Source organism: Salminus brasiliensis, chromosome 13 (genome assembly GCF_030463535.1).
Source record: "Salminus brasiliensis chromosome 13, fSalBra1.hap2, whole genome shotgun sequence".
Taxonomy (NCBI): Eukaryota; Metazoa; Chordata; class Actinopteri; order Characiformes; family Bryconidae; genus Salminus; species Salminus brasiliensis.
In genome coordinates, this window is record NC_132890.1 from 16,445,012 (window position 1) to 16,472,485 (window position 27,474).

Consider the following 27,474-nt stretch of genomic DNA (forward strand, 5'->3'; position numbering starts at 1 on the left):
AGGAACCGCACTTCATATCAGTCGTTACAGTACTGGTTAAAGTCTGAACACACTGAACAAACAGAAACAGTAACACAGCCTATGTACGGAATGTTTAAAAACAAAATAGCAAAAAATCAATTACATTTGATGTAGTTCTGAGCAGCCAAACATTGCTCAGCATATGTAAGAACAAATCTAAGGTTGCTCCTTATAAAGCTGCATGAAGGATAAGCGTGGTGGTTCAGAAGAATGTAATTTTTCTTTTATGAATTTAACATTTTTAGTCCTCAGAGATACCATGAAGCGCCACCTTTTTGCTGTATCCTATGAAGATGTAAATGGTATGTACACCACGGTTTGGTGGACACAGTGGCATGGGTGAAGCATCCATGCAGTGGACGATGATTAAGGAATGTAATACGCAACAATGCAAAGTTGTATGCTACCATAAGCTATAAACCGCTAACAAGTAAGGTCTGATTTTCACGGTATTGTGGGAATTGTAGAGGGTTCACAAGAATCACTATAGTACCGATAGTGTTGTAGTCCCTCTTGTCTTAGCTCCCAGCACACAAGAATACAAAAATTGGCTTGAGAGTCCTTAGGACTCCTTTTAGTATAAAGATTTCTATACTAACAAAGGCATTTCAAAGAATCATACACTTTTAGAAACCATTTAGGAACCTTTCTGATAAAAAAAAAAAAGTGTTGGATTAACATCAACAAGAGCACTGACTGAGGTCAGACATCAATGGGCATCTCAAATGGGCCTATAAACTAACAAGGTAACCAATTTGACCAAAACATAAATGCTAGTTAATTATTTAAGGTCACCCTGTCGGACACCAAAGCTGTCTTTTTGTATGACTTTAAATGTTGTAAAACCTTAGCTACATTCATTTATTTTGATGTCCAGACAAAAAGTCTCACAAAAAAAGAAAAAGCGGTCTATATCCGGAAAAGACAAATCCGAATCTAGGCCTCCCATGAACTTAGTCGTCTTAGTTAGATCTTTGTGCAATTTCTTTAAAAGCCTACGTAACTGTCATTTCATTCTCCAAATGTCACCTGCTTCTCTGTTATTCAACATGCCAATTTGTTTGATCTGTGTCTTCCAGCCTCATTTCTTCTCTCGTTCTTTGCTGTAGATTAACATCCTTGTCTGGGTGTAGCAGTTGGCAGTTCGCCAGCCATAGATGCACGTCAATCTCACAGAATCACACGCACACCCACACCCACACCCACACTCCTGCGTGTGCCTGGTCCTCAGCATATGACCTCACCCTGTGCTACTACCATCTGGATGGCGGCGCCGGACCATATGGTCACTATGGTAACGGCAACCCCCACTTAGCCACAGTGCTTCACAAGGACCGGTTCAAACTTTAGAGCGTGTAACACCACACACTCCAACACACACACACACACACACACACACAGTATGCTAAATTTAATATCCTTACATATGGCTAAGCAAAATAACTCCTAGAAAAGCAGTTCTCAAATCACTCCTCGAAGACGCCTACATTTTTGCATTTACACTTCATAACTGTATGGAGGTCCATTAGGATCAGTGAGAGAACCACTGCACCTAGAACATATTCTAGTACACACACGAAAGACACACACAACTACAAGTAGTTTCATAACACAATGCAGGGTAGCTCTGGGTTTGTGTGTTCCCACAGTATGCTACTTTGGGGCTTGTGTGGGATTACCCCAGAGGCCTTCTGAGGGCCAGTTCTAATCCTAACTCTAGGATTATGACTAAAACGCACATGCACATGCAGCAACCCCCTTTCAATGACCAACATTTAGCCATTAGGCCCTCCATAGGGCCTAATGAGTTAGAGCCCCACCTTGCACCTGGAATTACATCTAGTTGCTCAGTGATTGAGTTTCCCTACAGTTGAAAAAAGGTTTAAACTGTATTTAATATTACATTATTGACAATGATTGAAATATTAATGAAAATATATAATTAGTTCATTGTAAAGTTTGAGACACCAGTTTTTACAGTAGAGTCTGTTTTCATAAATAATTCACAAAAAAGTTTAAAATAAAATGTGTGTTCTGTTTGATGGACAATCATAGCAGTCCCAATACTACTAACATTCTGAGGAAATTGTACATAGAGGGTCAACAATATACATACACCCACTTTATACACTTAGCCTATTCATGTATTGGTGCTAAAATGTGTTTTACTTTGCTAAGGCCAAGGGCTCTTAACTTCCTGTTGGTGATCATGATTGACTACATTCATAAGCTTTGTGGCCAAAGATGTTGAGAAATAAAGGATTCAAATGAAAAGACGAGTAGTAAAGGTGCTAAACGTAGTGGTGCATTGCACACAGAATAATTAAAGAGAATGCCTACCTCTCAATTTTTCACCATAACCTCAAACCATCAGTTAGGCAGTTAGGACACATGAGCGCTGTTTCAACAGTACAATGGCCCCAAACAGAACAGTGGTTTTAAAGGTAGTTGTGGAACAGATAAAGCAGGCTAACTTTAAGATTTTGAAACGGCCTTCCCGACGTCCTGATCTCAACCCTATTGTAAGAATGGGATTTTTCAAGCAAGAGTGGTTAAATATCCAACCCAAACTATTTCAGAAGCTTGTTGACGGCTCTCAGAACTGGCTATGGGACATTTAACCAAACATTAGGTGTGCTGCATGTATAATTTTGACCCTGTTGGAGTTCCTGAGGCCCTGTGTTCAAACTCAAATTCAAACTTGAGCAAATTCTTTTTTTTTCTGTTAAAAACATGTGCTTTACTGAAAGCCCAACATTACCATGACAATCACTAATAGAGGTAAATCAGTATATTACAATATTTTACCCAGCAAGTCATTTAATCTCCAACTAGCCTCCTCTGTACTTCCTACTAAGCCAAATACAGGCTGTACTACTTCCCTAATTTTTACATGATCCAGCTGAGCTAAAGGTATGTAAATAAAACAAACTTCCTTAGTGCCAGCTATGCTTCCTCCACTGAGGTTCAACAGGTATAAGTCAGCTTCTCCATTTCTCCTTTGGTCTTTTTTGTTAAGTCCCACTCAAGTACCAACGTATCCTGCAGTTCCACAACAAGGGTATTCCACTTCTGGCTCGCAGTGGTCTGGGTTTCGTAGCTTAAAGCCATGATCTGTGATCAGACATCAGCCAAGGTCATTCATATACTTGACTGGAACCACACAGTAGGCATCACTGATCCTGAAACTGCTCTACAGGTAACCAGAGACAGATTCTCTTTCTAATCCACATGCGCACAGCTGCCAAAGCCAAGCGAGCATTCTTCCCATTTTCCGCATACAATATGCTCCACGCCCTCCTTTTGTGCGACAGTGCGTCTGCTTCTGGCCTACTCGTCATCCACTGCACTGTCCTCGCTTTTTCAAGACCCCCGCACTTGAGACGGATTTAGGTACAGTAAGGAGGGGTGGATGGACAGGAAGTGGACACTGCGCTATGGGGAGCTAGGCCTGATCCCACCCGCTTCCTGCTGGCCCTTGTTCAGAATCGGGCCCTGAAATAAACCAAGACTGACAAAACACTCACGTCACACCAGGGAGTGGCGCACGCAGTCACTGAGAAAACCCAAGCTAAAATTAGCCTGAACCAGTTTAGCCAGGAGAGGGTTAAAAATGGCAACAACAGCGGCCCAGTCTCCAACCCCCCCCCCCCCTCTCTCTCTCTCTCTCTCTCACTCATCCCTCTTTTTTTTTTGCTCCTCTCTCATTCTGTTCCCCAAACAGCAGTTTTCATTTGCATGGTTGTCATGGCGATCGGGGCTCAGATATTGCACCTGTGGAGCAGGCGGCCCAGGCCGGCTCGCGCCCGATTCGCTGGCTCATTGTCTTGGCAACTTATTGACCTATAGCCAGCAAGCAGGGAGCTGCCCACATGCGGTGGGAGAAGAGTCAAAGGCCACATTGACTCACTGCAACAGCGGCTCGATCACAGAGTAGCTGCGCAGAGGCATCAGACAGCGTCGTTTACATGGAGGAAGTGCTGGCGGGATCACACATGACTTGTAAGTTAGCATTAATAAAGTTAATGAAGTCATTCTCCCTGAATGCTGCTACTCTATGTTGATGAAAAGTCTTACAAACCAATACATTGTGATTTATAGACTGCTCCCTTGAATCACTATCAAACACTCAGCAAGTGAAATCCAGTTAAATCCAGTTAAAAACGTTTTCTATATCCGTATCACTAAAACACTAAATCATGTGTGACATCAGCCCCAGTATGCTGTGGGTATAGACCACAGATCACCAACCTTGGTTCTAGAGTACACCTTTGCCCTGCACCTTTGTGTTTGGCTGTGGAAGCACCCCCATTTTAACCTCAGTTAGTACAATTGGTACGCTCATAATTTGCAATACTGCCCCAGAGCGCAAAATATACTATACTATACCTCGGCACAGTTCAGCACACGGAAGTAACACCAGGCCAACTGGAGACTAAAAGCTAATAAGGGCTAAATCTAACGATAGGCAGGCTGGGAAGGATCAACCGGTGGAAGCCAGGGGGCCACAATGTGGGGAAGCCAGGGGACTGCCATGCATCACAGAAGCAAGCAAGAAGCAAGCGGGTGCTAAAAGACTAAACACTAGCTGACTGCCTGCCACCTCACACCAAACCAAAAGGACACCTAGAGGACTATCTGGTAAGACTCGGGAATAGTTACAAAAAAACAATTTGCTCTTGTTACAGAGCTGAGCCATGCTAGACTATGCTACGATCCGTGGCTACTGTGATCCATCGCAGTGCTGTAAACCAGCCAATAAAAACAAAGCTTAAATTTTTTTCCCCATTAGCCACCACGTAATGAAATTCTATACTTATACATCAGAAAACAACCTAAATGCTAAACACATGCATTCTATGGTACCTTTAAATGGCAATTTTGAAACCTACTTAATTAAGCTGCCAAAATAAAACAAAATTAAATGCTGTCTGCTGTCAAAAAATTATCTGAGAATGCCAGTTGTTCATTCCATTGTTAACATTTCCTGATAAACAAACCAACAAAAAGTTTTAAAAGATATATTAACAGATGCTCTTCCTCCAACAAAAGTTTTCACTTCCACAGTTTCTCACAAAAGAGGTGAAATACATTCGGAAGCTGAGGTGTCAGATTTGCTGAGAGGCGTACAGAGGCTGCTGGAAAAAGCTATGTGCAGAATATGTGCGTAGTGTGCGCTCTCATGGCAGGTGTTCTGTCTGATCATCTGACATGGAAGAGAGAGCGAGACAGGGAGAGAGAGAGGCTAAGACTCATCTAGCCAGGAACATGCACCTGCACAACAGATGTGCTGATGTACCACCCTTTCTCCCTCCCGCTCTCATTCCTCTTTCCTCTCTCCCTGCGGTTCCTAACTTTTTTGGGTTCATCGCTATCCTCTCAACATGCTCTCCGCACTTTAGTGGCTCCATCTCTCCTTTACAATCCTCACACCTTCTCTGCTGGTAAAGAAGGGGAGTGTTTAAAGGGAGTGTTTCACTGTTACAGCAGCGAAGATTGTAGTGTAATCCAGCAAGCTTCAACAGAATCAGCATCCCCCCAGCAACCCCCTCCCAACCCGACAGCCTGCAGACTCTAGATAGCTATATTAAACTTGGACGAGACAGCATACTGGGTACACACACTTACAAGTACACACACACACACACACACACACACACACACACACACACACACACACACACACACACACACACACACACACACACACACACACACACACTGCCTCCCTGGGGTCCTAAGCAGACGCTGGAACCTCAGACCAAACCTCCTTCCCTCTCTCTCTCTCACTCCCTGTTTCTGCTGTTAAACAGCAGTAGAGCTGATGGGCGTTACGCTAGTCTCCTTCACTAATTAGCTAATAACACACCCGCTAAATGCTAAACGTTCTGTGGTGGACTGGTGCTGGGTGGAAGGGAGGTGCAGTTTATTCTTGTTCTAGGACTAGGACTCTCTAGAGATTACACAGCGACACACTGAGCACTAATGAAGCCCAATCCACTCTTGCAGCAGAACAGGGGTGAAAGGGTCACACACACTAACATACAACCACTCGAGAGTCTCTCTCTGACATGCTTATAGACACACAGTATACACACTTTAACCAGATTACTTTTACCAGTAATGTTCAGGCATTAATTTACACAGAAACAAATACATGCAATACTGTGCAAAAGTGCAGAGACCACCAATGTTAATGGTTAATGTTTCTCAGCATCAGAAAATAATTTCTTGCTTTTTTGCACAAGGAGATCTTTCCCCACCTTCAAAGTTAAATTTTGGAAACTCAAGCATTTACTAAATTCAAGTTATCTCAAACAAAAACTCCCTGATGTTGAAGTCTGGACTCTGGACTGGTTTACAGAAGTTCTTATTTTTAGTCTGTTTCCTTATTATTTGCACGAGCTTCACGTCCTTTCAGATCCAGAGGAAGGATGGACAGAAACTAGAGGGTGACCAACGTTATTTTAAAGATGCAAGACAAAGGGAGCGGATAACCAATATATACAGGTGCAATATTCATTTAACCATACATGTAAAAAGTAAAGATCTATAAGAAACACAAATCTAAAAAGGTCATTGTGTTCTATACAGTAAATACTAAAACTGAACCTCAGCTTTGACACATGCACTACCTCCAGCGCCACCGCACCATCCTCCTCCGAAATCAGTGGTATTAAAGTGGTGAAGTGGTACCCCACTTTAGTTGTAGTAACTGTCTTTACTGTCCAGGGAAGGCTTTGTACAAGATTTTGGAGATGTCAGAATGTTGGATGATTACCACCCCACCTTTCCCCCAACTCCCCCTAAACAATCCAAAAGTACAAAAGTACTGGATGGAGGCCCCTTATTCCATGTCCAATGCTGGGCCCCCCTACTCGTCCTCGCCTGGCATTAGGCATGGTGCCAACAGGGTTATGTTTAGCCTGACAGCCACAATATGTAAAGACACAGACAGACAGAAAGCCAGGCAGACAGACAGACACACACCCACACTCTTACGCAAGAGTGAGATACAGAAACACACATACAGAGGCACAGAAAGGCAGACAAACACACATTCTAAGAACCTGTTTGTGTCCGTTTTCCATGTAATGTTCTTCATTTGGCCATTTTAAGCAGCACTGTGTGTATGAGGGCAGAGCTCTAAGAAATAGCTCTGTACACAGAGTCTCTCTGCCTAAATGCATCACATGTTCCCCTCCTCTTCTCATCTCTTTTGCTGCTTGCGCTGCCTCAGATGCACGGACACAGATTCAGTCCAGTGCTGGCCTAAAATGGGACTTCCAATAAATAATCAATGGAGAATTGACAGTCATTTAGCCCAACACTAATCTTAATCTCAATCGCAGAAACTGCTGCATAGATTTTAGAGTAAAGCTCCTTTCATTTGCCTATAGCGCAGATGTCAGTATTGCCTCCTTGCCCCACTGGTACCCATCTGCCATGAGAATACCAATACCATTATCCACCAACTGCATTTGTCTCCCGCCGCTATGCGGGATGAGCTCACACTAAAAGCACTATCAATCTCCTCTCTGTTTCAGTTACACTGCCCTTAATGTCCCTGCAGAGTGTGTGTGTGTGAGAGAGAGAGAGAGAGAGAGAGAGAGAGAGAGAGAGAGAGAGAGAGAGAGAGAGAGAGAGAGAGGGAGAGAGAGAGAAAACTGATTAGAGATAGCTGATGATCCCACCAGCACAGTGGATCTATCTTGTCTGATGCGTGTCAGTCAGTCAGCCTGAAGCGGTGACGGAGTGGTAGGATGTTATATAAGCTGGTTTGTATCAGTCTGTAACACTTTCTTGGTAGTATCAGTACTGGCGGTGTTCCTGCTGCAGAAGCTGCATGCTCATGTTATTGTAATAACAATGATGATGCTCTGCTGGACCAAACATAGCCTTCCGAGTCTGGAATTAAGATTCCAGTGCTTGTTTAGTGTGTAATATTTTGAATGCCAAACACTTAACGTTAAAACCAAACTTCCAGGCTTAGCTTTACTGGGACCAGCAGTTTAAAGCTCTACTGAAATGCTGACGTAGCTGGCGATGTCGAAAACATGAGTTCATTTAAATGCTACATTCCTAAGAACTTGTCTAGCCAGTCTGTGGTTCCTGTTCTGAGTTTCCTTTTTGATTTTCCATACTTCGACAACACCTACAATGCCACTGTATCCGCATCTACAATCTCCATGCAGACCAATCCCGAAGGCCGAATCTACCTCTCAGTTCAAAGCAGACCTGTTACTTTTGCATGCTGCTGTCAGAATCTCACACAAACACACACTCTGAGAGGACGATACAAATGACAACTCCCTGCGATGCGCTGCCGCTCTTTATCAGCGCAGATGAGAGCGAGTGTCAGAGGCGAGACAGGTACTGTTTGAATTTTTCATTACCCAAACGGCTCCGCTTTCACCATAAGCCTGGAAAAATGACAAACGTGAGACACACATTACTGCAAAGAGAGAGAGAAAGAGAGAGACACAGGAGAATGAAATTCTTACCCCATTACTCTATCAAACCACACCTCTACCTCACTGACCCTAATCAAACCACACCTTTACAACACTAAACCCCATCAAACCACACCTCTACCTCACTGACCCCAATCAAACCCGACCTCTACTAAACTAAACCCCATCAAACCATATCTATACCATACTGACCATCAAACCACACCTCTACCCGACTGACCCCAATCAAACTACACCACTATAACACTAAACCCCAATCAAACCACACCTCTACCCCACTCAAACCACACCTCTACCTCACTGACCCCAATCAAACCACACCTCTACCTCACTGACCCCAATCAAACCACACCTCTACCTCACTGACCCCAATCAAACCATACCTCTACGACACTAAACCCCAACAAACCATATCTATACCATACTGACCATCAAACCACACCTCTACCTCACTGACCCCAATCAAACCATACCTCCGCTCCACTGGCCTCCAAACAACAAACTCTACTTCCCTAAACCCCCATCAAACCACACTTATACCCCAATACACCCCATCAAACTACACCTCCACCCCACTGACTCCAATTGAACTACACCCCTTCCACTGAACACAAACCACACCACACTACACACTACACAGACCCCATCAAAGTAAACCTCTACTCCACTAACCTCCATCAAACTACACCACTACCCCACTGACCCCAGTCAAACTACAGCCCATCAAAGAACACCTTTACTGAATCCATTCAAATCACAACTCTACTTCACTGTCCTCAATCAAACCACACCTTTACAACACTAAACCCCATCAAACCACACCTCTACCTCACTGACCCCAATCAAACAACACCTTTACAACACTAAACCCCATCAAACCACACCTCTACCTCACTGACCCCAATCAAACCCAATCTCTACTAAACTAAACCCCATCAAACCATATCTGTACCATACTGACCATCAAACCACACCTCTACCGCACTGACCCCAAACACACCTCTACAACACCAAACCCCATCAAACCACACCTCTACAACACCAAACCCCATTAAGCCACACCTCTACCCCACTGACCCCAATCAAACCACACCTCTACAACACCAAACCCCATTAAACCTCACCTATACCCCACTGACTCCAATCAAACCACACCTCTACCCCACTGACCCCAATCAAACCCGACCTCTACCAAAATAAACCCCATCAAACCACATCTATGCCATACTGACCATCAAACCACACCTCTACCTCACTGACCCCAATCAAACCAGACCTCTACCTCACTAAACCCCATCAAACCATACCGCTGCTCCACTGGCCTCCAAACAACAAACTCTACTTCCCTAAACCCCCATCAAACTACACCTATACCCCATTACACCCCATCAAACTACACCTCCACCCCACTGACTCCAATTGAACTACACCCTTTCTCCACTGAACACAATCAAACCTACACCTCTACACCACTACCCAATCAAACTACAGCCCATCAAAGAACACCTTAACTCCACTGAATCCATTCAAATCACAACTCTACTTCACTGTCCTCAATCAAACCACACCTTTACACCACTAAACCCCATCAAACTACAATTCAACTTCATTAAACCCCATTAAAAAACATCTTTACCCCACTGACCCCATCTAATCCTTTTATTTGTTCACATTTGTATAATCAGCTTTATATGGTTTGGCAGCACTGAAGTTGACAGGGTCATGCCAATAAATCCACTCTGAATTTCAGAGAGGGAGACAGAGAGACAGAGTCAGAGAGAAACACAGAGAGTCAAAGAGAGAGAAACAGAGAGTCAGGGAGAGAGAGAAACAGCTAGCAGGGTGCTAAACAGGGACTGGGAGAATTCTGCTGCTCCAGCAGATCCAGTCACTGCGTGCTAAAAGCCAACATGCTATGCAAATCCAGAGCATTGAAGAAGAGCAGCCTCTGTAGAGCATATAGAAATATGAAAGGGCTGGGCAACAGAAAAAAAAATCCACTGCAGCAGAAAATGCCCTTCCTCTCTCACAGAGCAGATGAAGCTGTAATCGCCTAGCGACATCCCTCCAGTCCGGGCCTGCCGGTTGCAGTGATAAGACCACTGTGGAAATACAAATTCCCGCCCCCCTCAAACATGGGCTTTATTAAATATATCCAGCCTGAAAGCCCATTTACCAGAAATCTGAGAGAGGGAGAGTGGGAGAGCGAGCGAGCAAGGGAGCTGCTGCTGGGAACAGGAAGGTGTTAATCTAAGCCTTCTTATTCTTATTCTGCTTTAAATAGAAAATGAGGAATGCTAGTGCGAGGTTTGACCACTCATACTTAGCAAAATTGTTGAAACTTGGTGCATCAGAAATGATGTGATACTAGGCCCAAATCCTCCTCCATCTTTAATTACTTTTCTCACAAATGTGAATCAATTCAAAATCAGTGTGTATTCTTCTTTCACCCCCAACCTTTGAGTCAGCATAAACAGGTGGGCCTCGTGTGCTAGAATAAACATGGAGGCTAATGAATAAGCCTGGCCTCCGTCCTTCTTCTGCTCTCTACTGTGATACTACAACACATGCATAATGAGCTCCACTCCTGACTCAAAAAGTGATTATGTAAAACATGGCTATGCCCACACACACACACACACACACACACACACACACACACACACACACACACACACACACACACACACACACACACACTTTCTCTCACTCTCCCACATACACTGCAACCAAAAAGCTTTCAGAAAATAGAATAGCAGGAAACACTCCATGTTATGTGCTGCCCACCCTTTCTCTAATCTCGCTCCTTCCATTTTACACTCCCCCTCATCTCACACCTAATCCTCCAATCCCATTGGTGGGGGTTGATGCAGGGGGCAACTCATTAGCTTTGCAATATTTCTCGCTCCCCTGAGCTGGCGTCTCCACCTCAGATCAATCAGGCTCTCCTGCTTCAGCCCACCCAAACTGCGAACCCCCCCTCCCACCACCACTACCAAAACAAAACAACACACCTCTCCAGGTTTCTCTCTACCCCTCACACTTCTTTCATGTCCCAAATTCCCCTTGTTTACTAGTATCCACTTGGTTGCGCTGAGCTCATCCCCTTCTGTGTGTGTGTGTTTGTGTGTGTCCTGTAGCGGTCAGCATCAGGCCACACCGCTGAGGCAGCAATACCCATTCAATCAGAACAGTGAGTAGGGGCACACAGTCCATCTCTGTACGTCTAACACAAACAGCACTGTAACCTTCAATATCCAACGCTAAATGTGGCCCTGTGAAGGGCTGTACATTTCAAAGCCAGAGTTCATCCTGACATGGGTCATCTTAAAAGCTCCCACACTGCTACTAAACAGCACCATAATACACACCACCAGCAGCTCAGACACTCAGGCAAGAATGTACTTTAGACTAATACTCAGCAAGAATTAGACACTATTTAAAAAAGGGGTTATTTAAGAGTTCTTTAGTCAATTAGAAGGCAATTAGAACCATGACAACTCAAATAAAAGTTGACTACTTGAATGTAGAACCTGTAAATAAGGTTTCTAAACAGAATCAAAAAGGGTTCCACTCATTCTGGACCATGGCAGCTTTAATGTTTTAATAAGACTTAAGCTATACATAACACTATTATTATTATTATGGCTATTTTTGTCTAGTGTCATTACATTAACCATAACTTCTAGTAAAAGGCATAACTGTGAAATTGCTCATTGTTGTAATTGCAAGACAATCTGTTAGAGGTCACAGCAATAAAAGGCTGATGAGGACGTGCTGTTTAGTCTCTGTGGTAGCTACTATTATGATAGGAGATAAGCCTTTTTAATGTCTGTGCCTAGTTGCATTCACAGTCAACATACATCTCCCAAACCACTGCGTAAACAAACAGAAACATGAAACAGAGGAGGATGGCGACTGGTGGGGAAAATTCTTAAGGGCATTAGCGGCACGTTTTATGGGCTGTTAGGTCGCCGATCCAGTTTTGATCAGAACCGCCGACCGTAATCTGCAGAGTAAAGGAGAAATGGAATAGCGATGAAAGAAACATAGAGAGAGAGAGGGAGAGAGAGAGAGAGAGAGAGAGAGAAAAACGGAGAGAAACAGAGAAAGAGCGAGCGTGAGAGAAAATGCATGTTCTGGTTCTCCTCTGTACAGCTATCAGCATTCCTCTGATCTGGACCAGAGCCAGAAGCAGCCCAGGAACTGAGACGGGTCTGACTGGCACCAACTATCGCTGACACTGCCCCCTTCCCCTCCATCTCAAAACAACAGCATCACCATCCTCGCTTACAACACGGCTGACCAGTAACAGCACACCGTTTAATAAATAACTCATTTACCAGCTCTCTCTCTCTCTCTCTCACACACACACACACACACACACACACACACACACACACACACACACACACACACACACACACACACGTGTTGCTAGTCTGCTGCTTGTCTGACTCGCTCAAACTTAGACTGTACATCTTGCACCACCCAACAGAGCGCTTCAGCACACTTAAAGGCACGTCCACAACTAAAACCAAACTGGCCCAACACTGGGGCTACGTGTACATGACATGCCTTATTGCTCAATTCAGATTTTTCTGCTCTGACGGCTCACATTTGTGTTTGTAAGTCATTTGTCTCTGTCATCAGTGTAAATGACCTCTGCCCTGAAAGAGCCAGCATTCACACATTTTATCATGTAGTTAGCTTCTGCTGGCACACTGCCCACAATGGATGATGACATCAGTTACACAGGGCTGTCATAACAAATCTTTGGCGATATTTTCACGCACAGACAACAAACAAAAGCAGGGGCACACTCTTAAACTGCTATTCAAATACTTTCCCATACTTTTCCCATGGTTCAATGTTTTAATGTTCAAATGATTCAAATGTTCAAAATGGCCTGAGGGTCACGGGTTTAAATTCCAAGCCATGACGCTTTGCCATCAGTGGCTGGAGTCTGAGAGAGCACAGTTGGCCGTGCTCTGTCCATGTTGGTAGATGGTACTCTCTCCCCTCATCACTCTCAAGCAATGTTGGTCGACACAGGCATCGATTAGCTGGTGTGGTGGAGCTGGGGACCCTTCACTTTCCACCAAGCATGTCAGCTTGAGGAAAGAGAGGCTTTGGGTGGCTTTGCACGGAGGAGACGTGTGGGTGAGTCAATCTGCAGTAACTAAACAGTCCTTTAAGCATTGTCAATATCCATGATATGCTCAGTAAAGTATATTGTGTAACCCGATAACACAATTTGTCACAATAGGATAAAATACTATATTGGCCACACCTATCGTATCTCTAAAATGGTAACGTTACAGGAGACTAACTTGTAAAAAAATGTAAAAAGATTTTATTCCAAGTCATTTTGGAACATTTCTATTGGTCCATTCATCATGAAATTCTAAACACGATGTAAAACAACTTCTAGATTCAAATTACATCAAAAAGTGAAAAACAACAAAAATGGAGATACAAGGTATTGGGACAGTGATGATATGCACTCATACTACGTATGTAGCAATGTAAACAATAACACATGAATTTCAGTCTGACTGTTCTTGTTATGGTACATATGTAACAGTTAACAGCATTTTTGGCCATTGTAGATTGAACATGGACATTCATCATTTGTGAAAGACATTTGGCACATATTTAACCATTTATATAAGAGTTTGACAGTGTTTCTTTCAGTAAAGAGCCCCAACACAGATCCTCCACATCCGTTGAAGTCCTATCCAATGAGAGAGCTTGTTTTTCTGCATCTATCTAGATATAACTGAGAGCAAGATCCTGATTGGCCAATTTTCCATTTAGCATTTCAAACTGAATCCTTTTGTTTCCAACCACAACCTAATGATGAATAAAGATTAGTACTGTAATTGTGCAAAGCAAGAAAAATTAAACACTACAGAAATATGCAATTTTACAGCCACAAGGTTTTTGCCACTTCAACCTGATGATCTCAATATAACCCTTAGACCAGCCACAAGCGCAACCTCAGGACTGGAGGCCTCAAACCCAAGCCCTTCCATTTAACTCCCAAGTTTAGCCCCTTACCTCTCTTCTGAATGATGATCCTCAGCAGCGGGTTGGCGGAGGACAGCGCTTTGTGGAAGTTGTCGTCGTTGTTGATGGGCAACAGGTCTCCATGGATGTCAGCGTAACCAAGCAGAACATCCACTCCAGGGATGCGGTGAATGGTCTGCAGCAGCTGATAGAACTCCTGGAAGCTTCCAGCGCCGTTCCTCTTCAGCGCAAAACGCCGGTATTCCGCTTCGAACTGCAGCGATAAGCACATGCAGGTTACTCAGGCACAACAGCAATGTAGACTGAATGAAACTCAACTGACTGCTCATGAAAACAATATTAGCATTAGTGCTCACTGATGCCTTGTCTCTTCCCTGACTGCCTCCCGCTACCATGTCTTTGAAATGTGAACCATTTAGAAGACGAGGGCTTTCTGGAATCTTTTGTTTGGGGGACCGGAGTGGATCCAAATATTGTTATCTTCTGTTAGCCAGACTGAGATGGCCTGACTGAGATATTTGAAATCAGAAAGGTATATAATGCATGGGCAAGCAATTTCACGAACACACACACACACACACAAAAACTGGCAGCAGCTCTTTTCAGTATCAATTTCGAGGCCACCTGTGTCTGCCTATCCCTTTGATGTGCACTTACGCATCTACGGGAGCCATCGAGGTGACAGATGAATGGGGAGAGACAGAACCAGGGTCAGTCTAGCCCTTGTACAGATAAAGACTGAAGATAAGCATCAAAATACAAAGCTTTCACACAAAGATGCACACATACACTAATTTGTCTTAGGAATCTTAAGCATGGAAAAAAAAAACACACCAGGCAGGTTCTCAGTGCTGGTTTCATGGTGAGTAATTCCCGGAGCAGCCGGGACTTCCTCAGACATGAGAGATGTGGAGATGTTGTTGAGCACCAGAGAAAGGCCACAAAGCAATAGGCAAGCGCAATGGATTCTATTGAAGGTTATTAACAGGGCCTCAAGTGCCTCACCCACGAGTCCCTTCACATACACAAAAGAATCATGTTTGCAAAAGCTCTTTACTAATTTAAAAGGTTCTTCACACTCACATCTCTTTTACAAAAACATTTCCAGAGGGAACCAAACACCGCTGTCTTATGTCTTTATCTCTTAAAGAACCATTTAGAGCTCCTTTATTTGTAGGAGCGATTTGAAGCCGCAGTTTCCGATATCGTGAAGTTCTCAGTATTAGCGGGAAGGGGTTTTACAGGAAGTAAGCATCTCTGCTGTTCCTATTGCACTCATCCACTCAGGTATCCAAATTTAGGAGTTGCTCACAACAAGTCTTTACGTAATGGCTTTGATGATGTATTTCCAATCGATTTATTTCAAGCCTGTCTGGCTCTCTGTCCTTCATTCATTGATATTATTTATAGCAGGAGAAAGTGGACCGTCATGGCATAGAATCAATTTGCTGACGTACTACAGAGGGATTTAAAGGGGAATTCCATTGAAAATGTTTTGCAGCAACAAATGAATATAAAAGATGTGAACAAAGTAGAGTAATTCTCTGTTCTAAAGAAACATACATAGTTGTTGGTGGTGGTAATGGAAACCAGACATCTGAAGAGTTTAACGCCTCTAAATGTTACTTCACATAAAGCTAAATAAAGCTAATCCACAAATAGCTTGTCTGATGCCTTTAAAAGTTGTGATTTTAGATTATCTTTATTTATTTATTTATTTTTGTGTATGGTGGTGCATTTAGAGTACTGTAAGGCCACTTAAGGATATCACAGCACATAAGTTTCTTAACAAAAAGACATTTCACATCAAAATGATTGGCTTTAAATGACTTTCCTTAACCTTTGAATGACTGTCCAAACTTTAATGACTAAAATATTCAGAAATGTTTAAACATTGGTGGAATTCCCCTTTTAAGTCTGGGAAGCCAGACAACCCAGACAAATTCTTGTTACCTATCAAAAGCATACAGTTAGCCTGATACCTTCCAAAGGCATGCAGTGCATACATAGCCCAAGACTCTAAAAACCTGCCTTATCTCATTCTTCTCTTAGTGGTATTTCTTCAAAGTGGCTCACACAACATGCCGAAGTGCTAATCAAAGACAAACCATGTGAGTGAATTCATGCCAAGATCACTCTCAAGCAGCATTCCACCAACAACAGGCTCTTACAAAAAACACCAAGAACACCAAGCCTGTGCACCTACAGAGTTCATAAAAAACTTACGGATTCATGCTCTGTGTAAGGAGATCCTAAATAAAGCTCCTGCCATGAGTCACGGAACTAAGGAGGGAGGTGTTTTAGCGCGGTGATGCGCCTGAGCCGACACAAACCAGCCTGACATTTAACGCAGAGTTTGACTCAGTGAGAGCTTAAACTCTTCATACATGAAATCATCAAACACTGATTTCCCTAAGAATTCCTCCACCATGAATGAGTGAGTGAGGAAAAGGAGGGTGGGAGAGCAAAGAAGGAAAGGAAGGATTAATGGTATCACTGTCTTTCTTTGACCAAGAGAAGGTCAACACACTTCAGATTCACTGCCAAGGAAAAGCAGTGAGGCCTGCCACCCTGCTATTTACTGCCTTCAGACGATAATCGAAAGTCAGGCCCAGCCGCCTGCCCATATCCGACTCCATTCCTCGCCTGACTGAAGTGGCACCGACCAAAGCGAAGCTTCTAATTTCATAACATGCTAGAAAACAACACTAAAAAAAAAAGCTCACTTTTGCTCCTTCCATTCTTAGCTTTTATTCGTTTCTGAGGTCGTGCTTGTCTGACATTCTTTCGGCAGGGAGAGCGATCGCACCGCAGTGGGTCTGGCTGCTGCTTTTCTTGAAATACTTAAAGTAAACACAACAAGCACACTGAACGCAACATGTGCAAAACACCCTGGTCAGCAGCAGCATGTGGTCAAAAAATAAAAATAAAAACTTTATCAAACCCTTCATACTGTTTCTTTCTATCCATCCATTCTGAAACTGCACCTCAGTGTAAAGGACAGGTGATGTCTTCCCTTCTTTTTAAAAATTACATATCCTATCATACTTGTAATATTAAAGATAAAGTTCCCCTACTTTTCAAAACTTCAGCCTAATGAAATGGTTATGGTCTAAGTAAAGTCATTTAGAATGATCTGGTGTGAAATGATCTGGTTCCGAGAAACTTACCAGATCTAAAGTGTTCACAGTGGTGGTGAATGGAACCAAGACGTCCGAAGAGTTTAATACCTCTAAAACCTCCTTCTCATAAAACAGCTTGCTTGAAATCCTCACGATTACCCGACCTAATGCCTGAGACACTGATTACCAATAGTTTTGAGATTAGATTTTCACCCAAGATGCCATTTTTAATCAATTCATGGCATGCTGTTGTAAGGCTAAATAGTCCCCAGTTAAACCTATTTAGCAGATTTGCCACTATTTGACCATCATCACTATATATGAACACTCAGGAGAGAGGTGTCAGGTCTCTGATCAATTCTGATGTAAGCAAATATTGATATTTTGTTTGATTATGTCTGGCAATACTTCAAAAATCACAGTATAATTTTGTCATAGTTTACATGTAAAGATTATTCATCTTGTGTTGTGTTTAAACCCTGACTGCTAGATAACAGCGTGGTACTATTCTTCAGATCCCGATGTTTTGACCGCATAACAAATAAGCATTTATTTTACTAGATTTATTATATCAATATGCTAAACTAGTTTTTTACTATGACACTTTTCCTAAAATGTTCTTTAAAAAAAAATAAAAATCACACTATATCACAACACATTGAATTGTAACTCCAATATTGTGCTACGTATGGTAAGGTCAGGTTCTTGCCAACACACAGCCCTACTGAATCTGTTGTGATGCCTGGTTCCCATCATCACCCCTGTAGAAACCGGGTAAGACTGGAGGGGAGCATGTGACCAGTCAACAACAGCTTGGGTTTGTTTACACATGAGATGATCAGTGTGAAGGGGCTTCGAGGTGCTGGTCACAGTGCAGACACTGACATCCTGCTGGAGTTGACTGCTGAAATGCGTGCATTCCAGGCAATCTATCAACCAATCTAAGCCATGTACAATTTCACAGTCGAGTCTGTACCAGGAGCTACAGCTTTCTATAGGCGGCGGTTGTGTGTGTGTGTGTGTGTGTGTGTGTGTGCTATCCTGACAGTCCTGACCCACATCGTATGCACGCAGTGGTTTGAGGGCAGGTGTGCAGAATTAAGACGGACAGCTGATATTTTTACTGCACCGTTGCTGCACGGTGTCCAACATGCATAATTGATCGCCGGGGCCCGGTCGCTTCACTGCGCACGTCCATAGCATCGAACGAACACACACACTCACACACACTCACACACACACACACTGCACCAGTACTGCGCTCCATCGGAGCCCGAGCCGCACAACTTGGGCTCGAGCCAAACACTCGTCTCGCACCTAGCACGCGCCTACAAGCGCCTACACACACCTATACACACGCACGCAGACGGCGCGCGCGTTTACAAACCCGTCTGAGACACACTTACTTTGCTCTTCACCTCGACCACGCTGTCCGTGGTCTTTAACGGCGTCCTCTGATTCCTCGACATGGTTTGTAGTACGTGTGTGTGTGTGTGTGTGTGTATTCCAGTCACGGCTTTTCCTCTAAAGCTGGACAGAAGGCAGCGGTCAGCACCGGAGCGCGCTCGCTCTCAGCAGCAGCAGCAGCAGTGGTGTTAGCAGCATGGATGTCTGGCTGGGAGCAGCGGGCGCGCGCAGCTCCGTTCGATCCGCAGTACTGGCGGGTAGCGCGAGCTCTACCGTTAGAGGCTGCTGCTCCTGGAGTGGGCGGCGCCCGTTCCCCTTCAATAACAATGACGTCAGTGCCCACGCCGTCCCGCCCACGGCAAAGACACGCCCGATCGAGGAACGTCACCACGAGCGATCCTGATTTAGTACAATAAACCTGTGACTAATTAGTCTTTAATACAGAAGCCCTTAAACCATTAAAAAATATTTAAGTGTTTAGACAGGATTAGTTGAAGGCAAGAAAATATGTTAGACAGTCTACTTGTTTTCTATATTAGAGAAGTTTCATATTCAGATACAAATGCTTGCTTGAACCTTAATTTATTGCCCTTTCTGTGATTTTAAGCAGTATGTCAACTTTAAACAGTATTTTTGTAATTATAATAAACTGGACTGTAATATAAATGGGCTTTACTACCAGAGGCAAAACCAAAGGTCAAGTAAACCAAACAGGTCAAAGGGGGCCCATACAACTGAGTACTGAGAACTGAGAATACTGAGTAAATTTTGCGTAGACTGTACTAGTGTATGAAATATCACTATTGCAGGGTCTTTGCATATTGACATTGCTCTCTACGAATATAACACATTTCTACTGTTCTTTTTTTCTGCCATTTAGGCTGGTAATAATTTAAGCTCTGTATGACAAAACAATGCACCTGCATAATTTAGAGGAACATGATGAAATCCCTTCACTTCCCCATCAAGCAAAATTGGTCAAATGTATCAGGTGTTCAGTTTCATCATCACAATTTTCTGCTGCATTATGAGCAGACTGTGCTGCTAAAATCGACTACAGAGAGAGATTTAGAGTTGGTGTCAAATCCAGCTTTTCTTTTTTATTTGCTGCTCATGATCTAAAACCAAATCTATAAAGTATTTTAGCTGATTTTACAGATAATTATAAGAGTTACTTATTTAGATTTACTTATTTAGGATTTAATATCTCCAGAAATATGACTTGTAGCTGCTTATAATTTGTCATGAGAAACATGTGTTGTCTTAATGTTCAGCAAAAAGTGACCATTTAGCATTTTACACACACCTACTAAAATCTATAGTTTTACATCTGCAAAACACTGTGATCTGTACAACTGACAGATTTCAAGATAATAAGGCATGATAAGGTCACTTTTTGTGGCTATCTTGATTTGTCCGGATGTTGAGGTTTACTCATTTGTGAACGCAGAAAAAAATAGGTGTGAGATATATTTAAAGGATGGTCACTTTGTGTACAGAGGTCATATTGCCAATTAAACTGATCCAATCAATGTGAAATAAGACCTAAAATGTATGTCAAATGTACAACCTTGCTATACAAATTTATGTATTAGTAGATGTCAGAACCCAGTTTTCTGTGGCAATTATCATGAGCTAGAAATCACATTTCTGTCTGCATAATGCATTTTTACAAAAGAGAAAAAATTTGATCATGTTAGAATTCAGGTGAGATACCTTACATACTTTTGGTTTTACGCTTTTAAAAATAAGGATGCTACAATGGGTTTCTGGAGCAATGCCATGGAAGAACCATTTTTGGTTCAATAAAGAAGAAAGTTATTTGTGAGTGTGAAGAACCTTTAAATTGGTACCTATCGAGCCTATATATATATATATATATATATATATATATATATATATATATATATACTCTGTTAAGCCATGTCTCTTTTACAAAAGTGGTTCTTTATTGAAGCAAATTCAGTGGCATCACTCAAAGAACCCTTTATAAGGTCACAAGCAAGAAATACATAAGTAGTAATACAATTGGAGACATGCAGCACCCCTCTTTAATATTCTGTCTGATTTGACATAAAGTTACCTCATCGCTTAGTGATAAGTCAGCTCCCTCACAGTTATTGCTCAAAGCGACTAGCCAATAGCTCAGGATAAGAGAAAAGTGTAGTTTAAACTCACACAGCTGCTTCCTTCTAGATATGCCAGGCTACTGATCGCCAGGAACATCACTGGTTTGAAATCAGTTACACTGGGGAGAAGTCAGTGTGGGGAAAACTGTCAGTGAAAGAACTTTATGAAAGGGTTGTTTGCTATCAAAAAGACAAGGCTGCTGTCTGATCTACTTTCTTATGACAGTTTAAGAAGGGACCTTCTCTGGAACATATTCCACAACACTGGTCCAAAAAACCTGAACCACTTCATGAAGATGTCCTTCACCTCAGAACAACTTGCTCACAGGGCTGCGTGTTCCTGGCCTGTGACATGTGTAGTTGCTTAATGTCAAATGTTTCCCTTTGAGCTGACATTCACTCCCTCCTTGTTCACTCAAGTAGAAGTAGGACTGTCAGGAGTGTCACTCTGTGAGATGGGAACCATATTTTAAGAGTCTTCAGTACTTCTCACTTCAGTATGCTTGACTTCACTATGTCTAACTTTGGCATTTCATTTGGCTGCTAATAGGTTATTCATAACAGATCCACCAGGACCCTGTTCTACCCCTCATGCAGGCTATGGGTTATAAAGCTAATATAAATTTGATGTCAGGGCTTCCTTTGAAAATTATGACATCCCAGAACACTGAGTGGTTCTATATTCCATTTCCTAATACCACCCTTCTTCTTTACAACACATCTTAACAACATCTTAGTTAAAAAGGACTTTGTTGAGGAGGTCAAAGGTGCATGTATGGAGCCACAGGTTGTGGGAGTTCTTTTTTGTCATGTGTCTGTCAGTCATTTCAGCAGTATAATGACCGGTTGACTTGCTGTTTGACTCATCTGTTCATCTTTCAGTGCTGTGTAGATTTGTGATTAGCATGCATGCTCTCTGATCATAGCCAGCAGAAAAAAGGTTGTCTGGCCATGTGTGGAGGGTAATTACCTCACTCCTCAGTACACTCATGTATAAACAATTTCACCTGTCAAACCAGATATTTCTCAGTGAGCCGTGTTAGGGAGTGTGGTCAGTAATTAACAGAAGAATATACTCATCTTTGTTGCTATGAGTGTACTGTGACTCATGGCTGTTATCTGGTGAAAATGAGGAATAAGCTATGAGTAGCTTTAATGTTTTGTTCAAGGTAGGCTACTGTTGGTTGAAAAGGGGCCCTTAAAAAAAAGAGGCTTTGTTTACATCATATTATTTCTGGGAAATGTTTTCTTATGAGTTTCTTGTAAATGCTCGAACATGATTTTCTGTACCATTACTGCTAATGTTTTAGAGCACACAAGTGTTTGTTAGGTGTAAGGCCAGTGAGAGAGGCTTGGTTTCCAGCTGTAGAGGTGAAGGATGCCTAAGAATGTGAGCTATTTAAAAGAGGTCTGCTTGGCAGTAAGGCCGATAAGATATGCTGTACTTCAGTCCTGTTCCACCCTACTGGCTGAAGACGCTGTTCACAAACACACGCTTAACAAAAAATGACTACGACATCCAGCCTTATATTCCACAGAGCCTAAATGAAGCACCATTACCAAAACTGCAGAAGTACCGCAAATGACTCAGGAGTTAAACATTGTACATGTACCCTTGTAACTGTAATCAGCTTTCTTGACTAAAAATGTGTTTTGTAATATTTAAGTATTAAGTGTTTAATCAATTGCCAAATAGTTTTTCCTGGATAGAAATGAAAATGATAGCTCTGGTCTAACATTTGTGCTGTAGTGTCTGACAGCTGGGCCTTTTATTGTTGGCTCTGTAAGAGGATAGGCTTTTTCCTCATTCATATCTTGAATCTCTGCTGTTCTGGTCGCCCTTCATTGGGCATTGACCTATTTTCTGTTGGTATTCTTACTTCTACATGCTTCTGTAGCATAGCAGCTCCACGGGTTGGACCTAAATGTCACTGAAATTGTAAAAATGGGTGGGTCAGAAAGTCGATATGCAAAGTCATAGCTATTCAGAATATTCAAATGAAAGAAAAGTCTTGAGGGTGTAGTGTAGATTGAGTATAGTTCTTACTCTTGAAGGTTTATCCAGTAATCATGGACAACATCCTCACCCGTAGTGTCTTGTTGACCTTTTTAAGACTTAGGTGTCACCTTTAATAGCAACAATTAGATAAACAACAAACTGCTTGTCATTACTGAACAATTTGAAGTGGTTTAAAGTATTTGTGTCAGCATCTGGAATGTTGTAAAAATACAGTATTTATCCTGCTACACCATCACAAGATGTTCCACATGGTAAACAAACACTTTTAGATAGCTGGTTCTTAGTCTCCGTGAAATGTAATACCAGTACCAGCTATTCTCCATTACAATTCCACAGAATAGAGCCAAACAGAACGAAACAATCTACATTAACTCATGATTGCCCAACTAGCTGCAAGCCTTTGTGCCATGCTGACAAAAATGGGCATGTCAAATCTGTTGACAAATACCTATATTCAAGAAAACAGTATCAAGTTTTAGAAGTATAACTGTTCTGTATACAAAACTGAAAACAGAGAGAGAGCCTTCATTTCTTGTACATTATCATTAAGATTAATTGAACCATCACTGTGGAGCAACATTAGTTATTTGTTATTTGTTCAAGTGAATAACTGTCAGAATAACAGAGGGCTCACTTGCACTTCACTGTAAAACATTGCAGTAAAATTATAAAAAACATTTTTAGTACATTTGAGTGTGTGATTATGTGTAAGTAGGAGAATAAACAAGCTCGCAAGCAAGAGAGGGATGTGAACTCAAGGTGAAGTAAACATTCGATAGCCAGTGCAGGGACAAATGAGAATAATTTAAAGTTTTAAAGTTAGCAATTGTATCATTAATGCTGTTCTGTTCTGGTCAGAAGTCAGAATTGCTCACCTTGGTGCTTTTAGGTGTCTCAAGAGACTACAGTAGAGTACAGAAAAGAAATGACCATCATCGACATTATATAATAACTCAGAAGACACATGTAGGTTCACTGGCCATTTAGGAGAGTAAATAATTACTATATTTGTGTTTTAAACATCACAACCCTTGTTTCCTATCATTCCAGTGTAAAAAATATCAAATTGAGTGAGTTTCTCCACAGTTAACCACCTCTGAATTACTTTGTTTGTCAATGCACAAACACACAGACCCAGGGGCCTGAGGTTGTAGGTTCTATCCTCACTCCAGGTTGTCTGTGAGGAGTTTGGTGTGTTCACCTTTAGGTATAAGTGAATGTGTGTGTACCCTGCGATGGACCAGCAGGGTTTTCCTGCCTTGTGCCCAATGATTTCTGGTAGTCTCCAGACCCACTGTGACCCTGCCCAGGAAGAAGGAGATAATAAGATTATTATATTTTTTATGCTTTCATTTAAATGAAATTAAATTGTATGCTTTTTATTATTTTTAAAAGCAACATTATGTAGCATTTCTAACAAAAATAACTGCTCCACTGACCTGTAATGGGGAGAGTGGCTTTTCTGTCATTGATATTCCAGGCTCACCACAGCAGAAACTGCCGTATAGAACTTTGCTAAGGAGGGTAGGACAACACTCAGGAGAACTGTGTAAAATCCCAGTTTTCTCAAAATGCTGCTTTAACTCTGATTCTGGGTGTTAGGTATTGAGAGTATAGAGAGGTGAGAGTCTGAGAATGTATGTATAAAATCGACAAACAAATGTCTTAACAGAGTAACTTCAGAAGCTACTCAAAGTGGCACTGATAACACCTTGAACATCTTCGCATACACAAAAGGTATCAGTGGATTTTTATCTAGCCAAACTCTAGGTGACCGGGATATAAGGGTTATATAAACGACACTCCTCAGTTCTGATGGAGATGAGGGAAATGTCATATTCAGAGTGAGCTCCATGAATGTTTCATGAGAAACAAGGGTACAAGGGCTGCGATATTTTTACTATGCTTTGGGACAGGAACAGTCAGCGCAGTAAAAGCCAACGCTTGATCAATGAGAAGTGTGGGGGTTTGGACAGGAACCTGTGCCGGTTGTGAGGGATGTGATGTGGAATGTTCTGGAGGATTCCTGAGCTAGGCCATGTGAGTAAGTGTGTGTGTTTGTATGTATGTGAGTAATGCTGTCAGAGCGGTCGGTGCATCCGAGGGCGCCACATTCTCTTGGCTCTCCCACGTCTCCTCAGCAGGTTACCAGACTCGACCTGCAGGCTCGTCAGCCAATCAGCTGCCTACCCAGCATTCCTCAGGCTTAAAGCCTAAAGAAAACAAGCGAAAAAGAATCCTTGGCATGGAACGACTGCCCTGCAGCTCCCCTTTGCTCCCCCATATATCGTACAGGAGTGATTAGACAATTCTGGGTCAAAGACACAAAACAGTGAACGCTCAAAAGAACTAGTCACTGTCTGTACGGGTCTTAATTAGGCATATAGACTGCTATGGGAATGTAATTGTGGGCCGAACTTGCCCAGCTGTAGCAGCCACAACTAAAAGTGTGATCAGATTTTTAAACTCTGCAAATGCAAATGTTTGTACAGCATTCCCACTTTGTAGTCAACTGTAACCAGTTGTGTTAGCACCCAGATTTGAACAAAGTCATCAGTCTTTCCATTGCATTAGTGGGCTGGATGAGAGTACAAGTGTTAGCCAGAACGAGGCGCTAAAACGAACAACAGAACATCCCCTGGTGTCTGTATAATTTAGATATGCTTCATGTGTATCAAGCGTATCAGGTACTCTTCCAAAAATAATACAATACATTTTTCAACATCGGTTAAACAGAGCAGCTGCCGTTTACACTGTATGAACATTTCATTAAAAAATGCACCAATAAAAATATTCCAAATCTCCTTACATTACCATTTTGGAGAGCATAATGATATTCAGCAGGATAAAAGGTAGACACTACATCAGCATTCTTACTCCGAAAGTTTGAGAAATCCTCTCAGATTCTGTGGGAAGCGTTACCTGAGCTGCTTGGTTTCTGTGCTTTGTCGCGACAAGGCAGAATTTTGCCAATGCAGCTTGACAGGTAGATTACAGTGCAATGAGCACACACTGCAGAATGGCCCAAGCTTGTTGAGGGATTGAAAATGTCACAGAGAAACTAGTGTGAATGAGAGTGTGAACAACATTCTTCTGCTCTATTGATTGCAGTGTTTGTAGGTGAGATATCTGGCAACATCTGAAACTCGATCAGATCTTTCCGCATTCTTGGTCCTGCCTAGAGTGAAATATGATTTAGTTACACACATTCTAAACATTCCTATGAATCAAAACCTTTACAAAGCAGTTGATCTAGGTTGATCTAGCTTTTTTATTTTTGGGTTTGTCTTGAGTATGAGCCCATTGAGCTGATCCTACAGCACTGGAGACACTAGAGACCTTCTGAAACCTAAGACCATGTACCAGTACATGAGATGCCCCATCCCCTTTTCTCCATGGTTACTTGCATAACACAGCTGCTTTCTGTTCTGTCAGTGTGTGCCTTTCATTCTAACGTCATTTTATTTCGAGACCCATATAGATAGTTTTAAAAGAGCTTAAATTCTAGGTCCAGTTTGGCGGACCACTGTACAGTAACTCTGTGACAAGGTTGGACTTTAAAATATTTATGGCGGATGAGTGCATGGAAGATGTAGCAAGGCAAAACATTATGTAAAGGAACATGACATATTCAGACACTGCAATATGAAAATGTTTATCTTTTAATTTATAAATATGGTCGTTTAGCATGTTGGAAAGAGGCAGTGGCTGCGCATGTGCCATCCTCCCAGTGTGGCAGGAATTACATGTAATGGGATAATTGGCTGAAACTGGTGGTTTTAGATAGTAAAAAAGACCAGCAAGTCGGCTCGTTCATAGGGTTACGTCTTAAATCCAAACTGTTCCCACACCGGAGCTGTGGAATGTGACTTTGAAACCAAGTCCATTTGAATTCACTCTTCCAAACGTTCTGGCCAGAACTGTGCTGTCTTTCAGGGAAAAAATAACAGATGTTAGCTGACAGGGTTATTTTGACAGACACTGAATTTTTGTAGCCCTGCGCAAGGTCAGGCGTGGCATGCATGACAGTCCAGAACCTTCCACAACGCTAGTTTTATACAACAGATGCAACACACGCATCGCGAGACGGAGGGGTGTGTGTGTGATATGTTACACCACTACCTGTCGCAGTCTGCTGTGTGTGTATGGATGTGACATTATTGATGTATTGATGGACCTCCGACAGAGAGCAGATGACAGAACAGAACAGCGCCCCTGAATAAAGTAACGTCTCTAAAATACATGCAAGTAAACACAATGGGCAATAT

The 27,474-nt window shown here is 42.3% G+C and overlaps 1 protein-coding gene across 1 annotated transcript in view; it reads right to left on the reverse strand.

Annotated features, from left to right (window-relative positions):
* Window positions 1-19,355, reverse strand: part of pard6a (par-6 family cell polarity regulator alpha) — a 35,380-nt gene extending 16,025 nt beyond the window's left edge. The window contains exons 1-2 of the mRNA XM_072695554.1: window positions 19,057-19,355; window positions 14,559-14,781 (exon numbers count right to left, since the gene is read on the reverse strand). Of these exons, the coding sequence (XP_072551655.1) occupies window positions 14,559-14,781; window positions 19,057-19,119 (286 nt within the window). The 5' untranslated portion in view covers window positions 19,120-19,355. The remainder of the gene's footprint in view (window positions 1-14,558; window positions 14,782-19,056) is intronic.
* Between the last annotated feature and the right edge of the window lie 8,119 nt (window positions 19,356-27,474).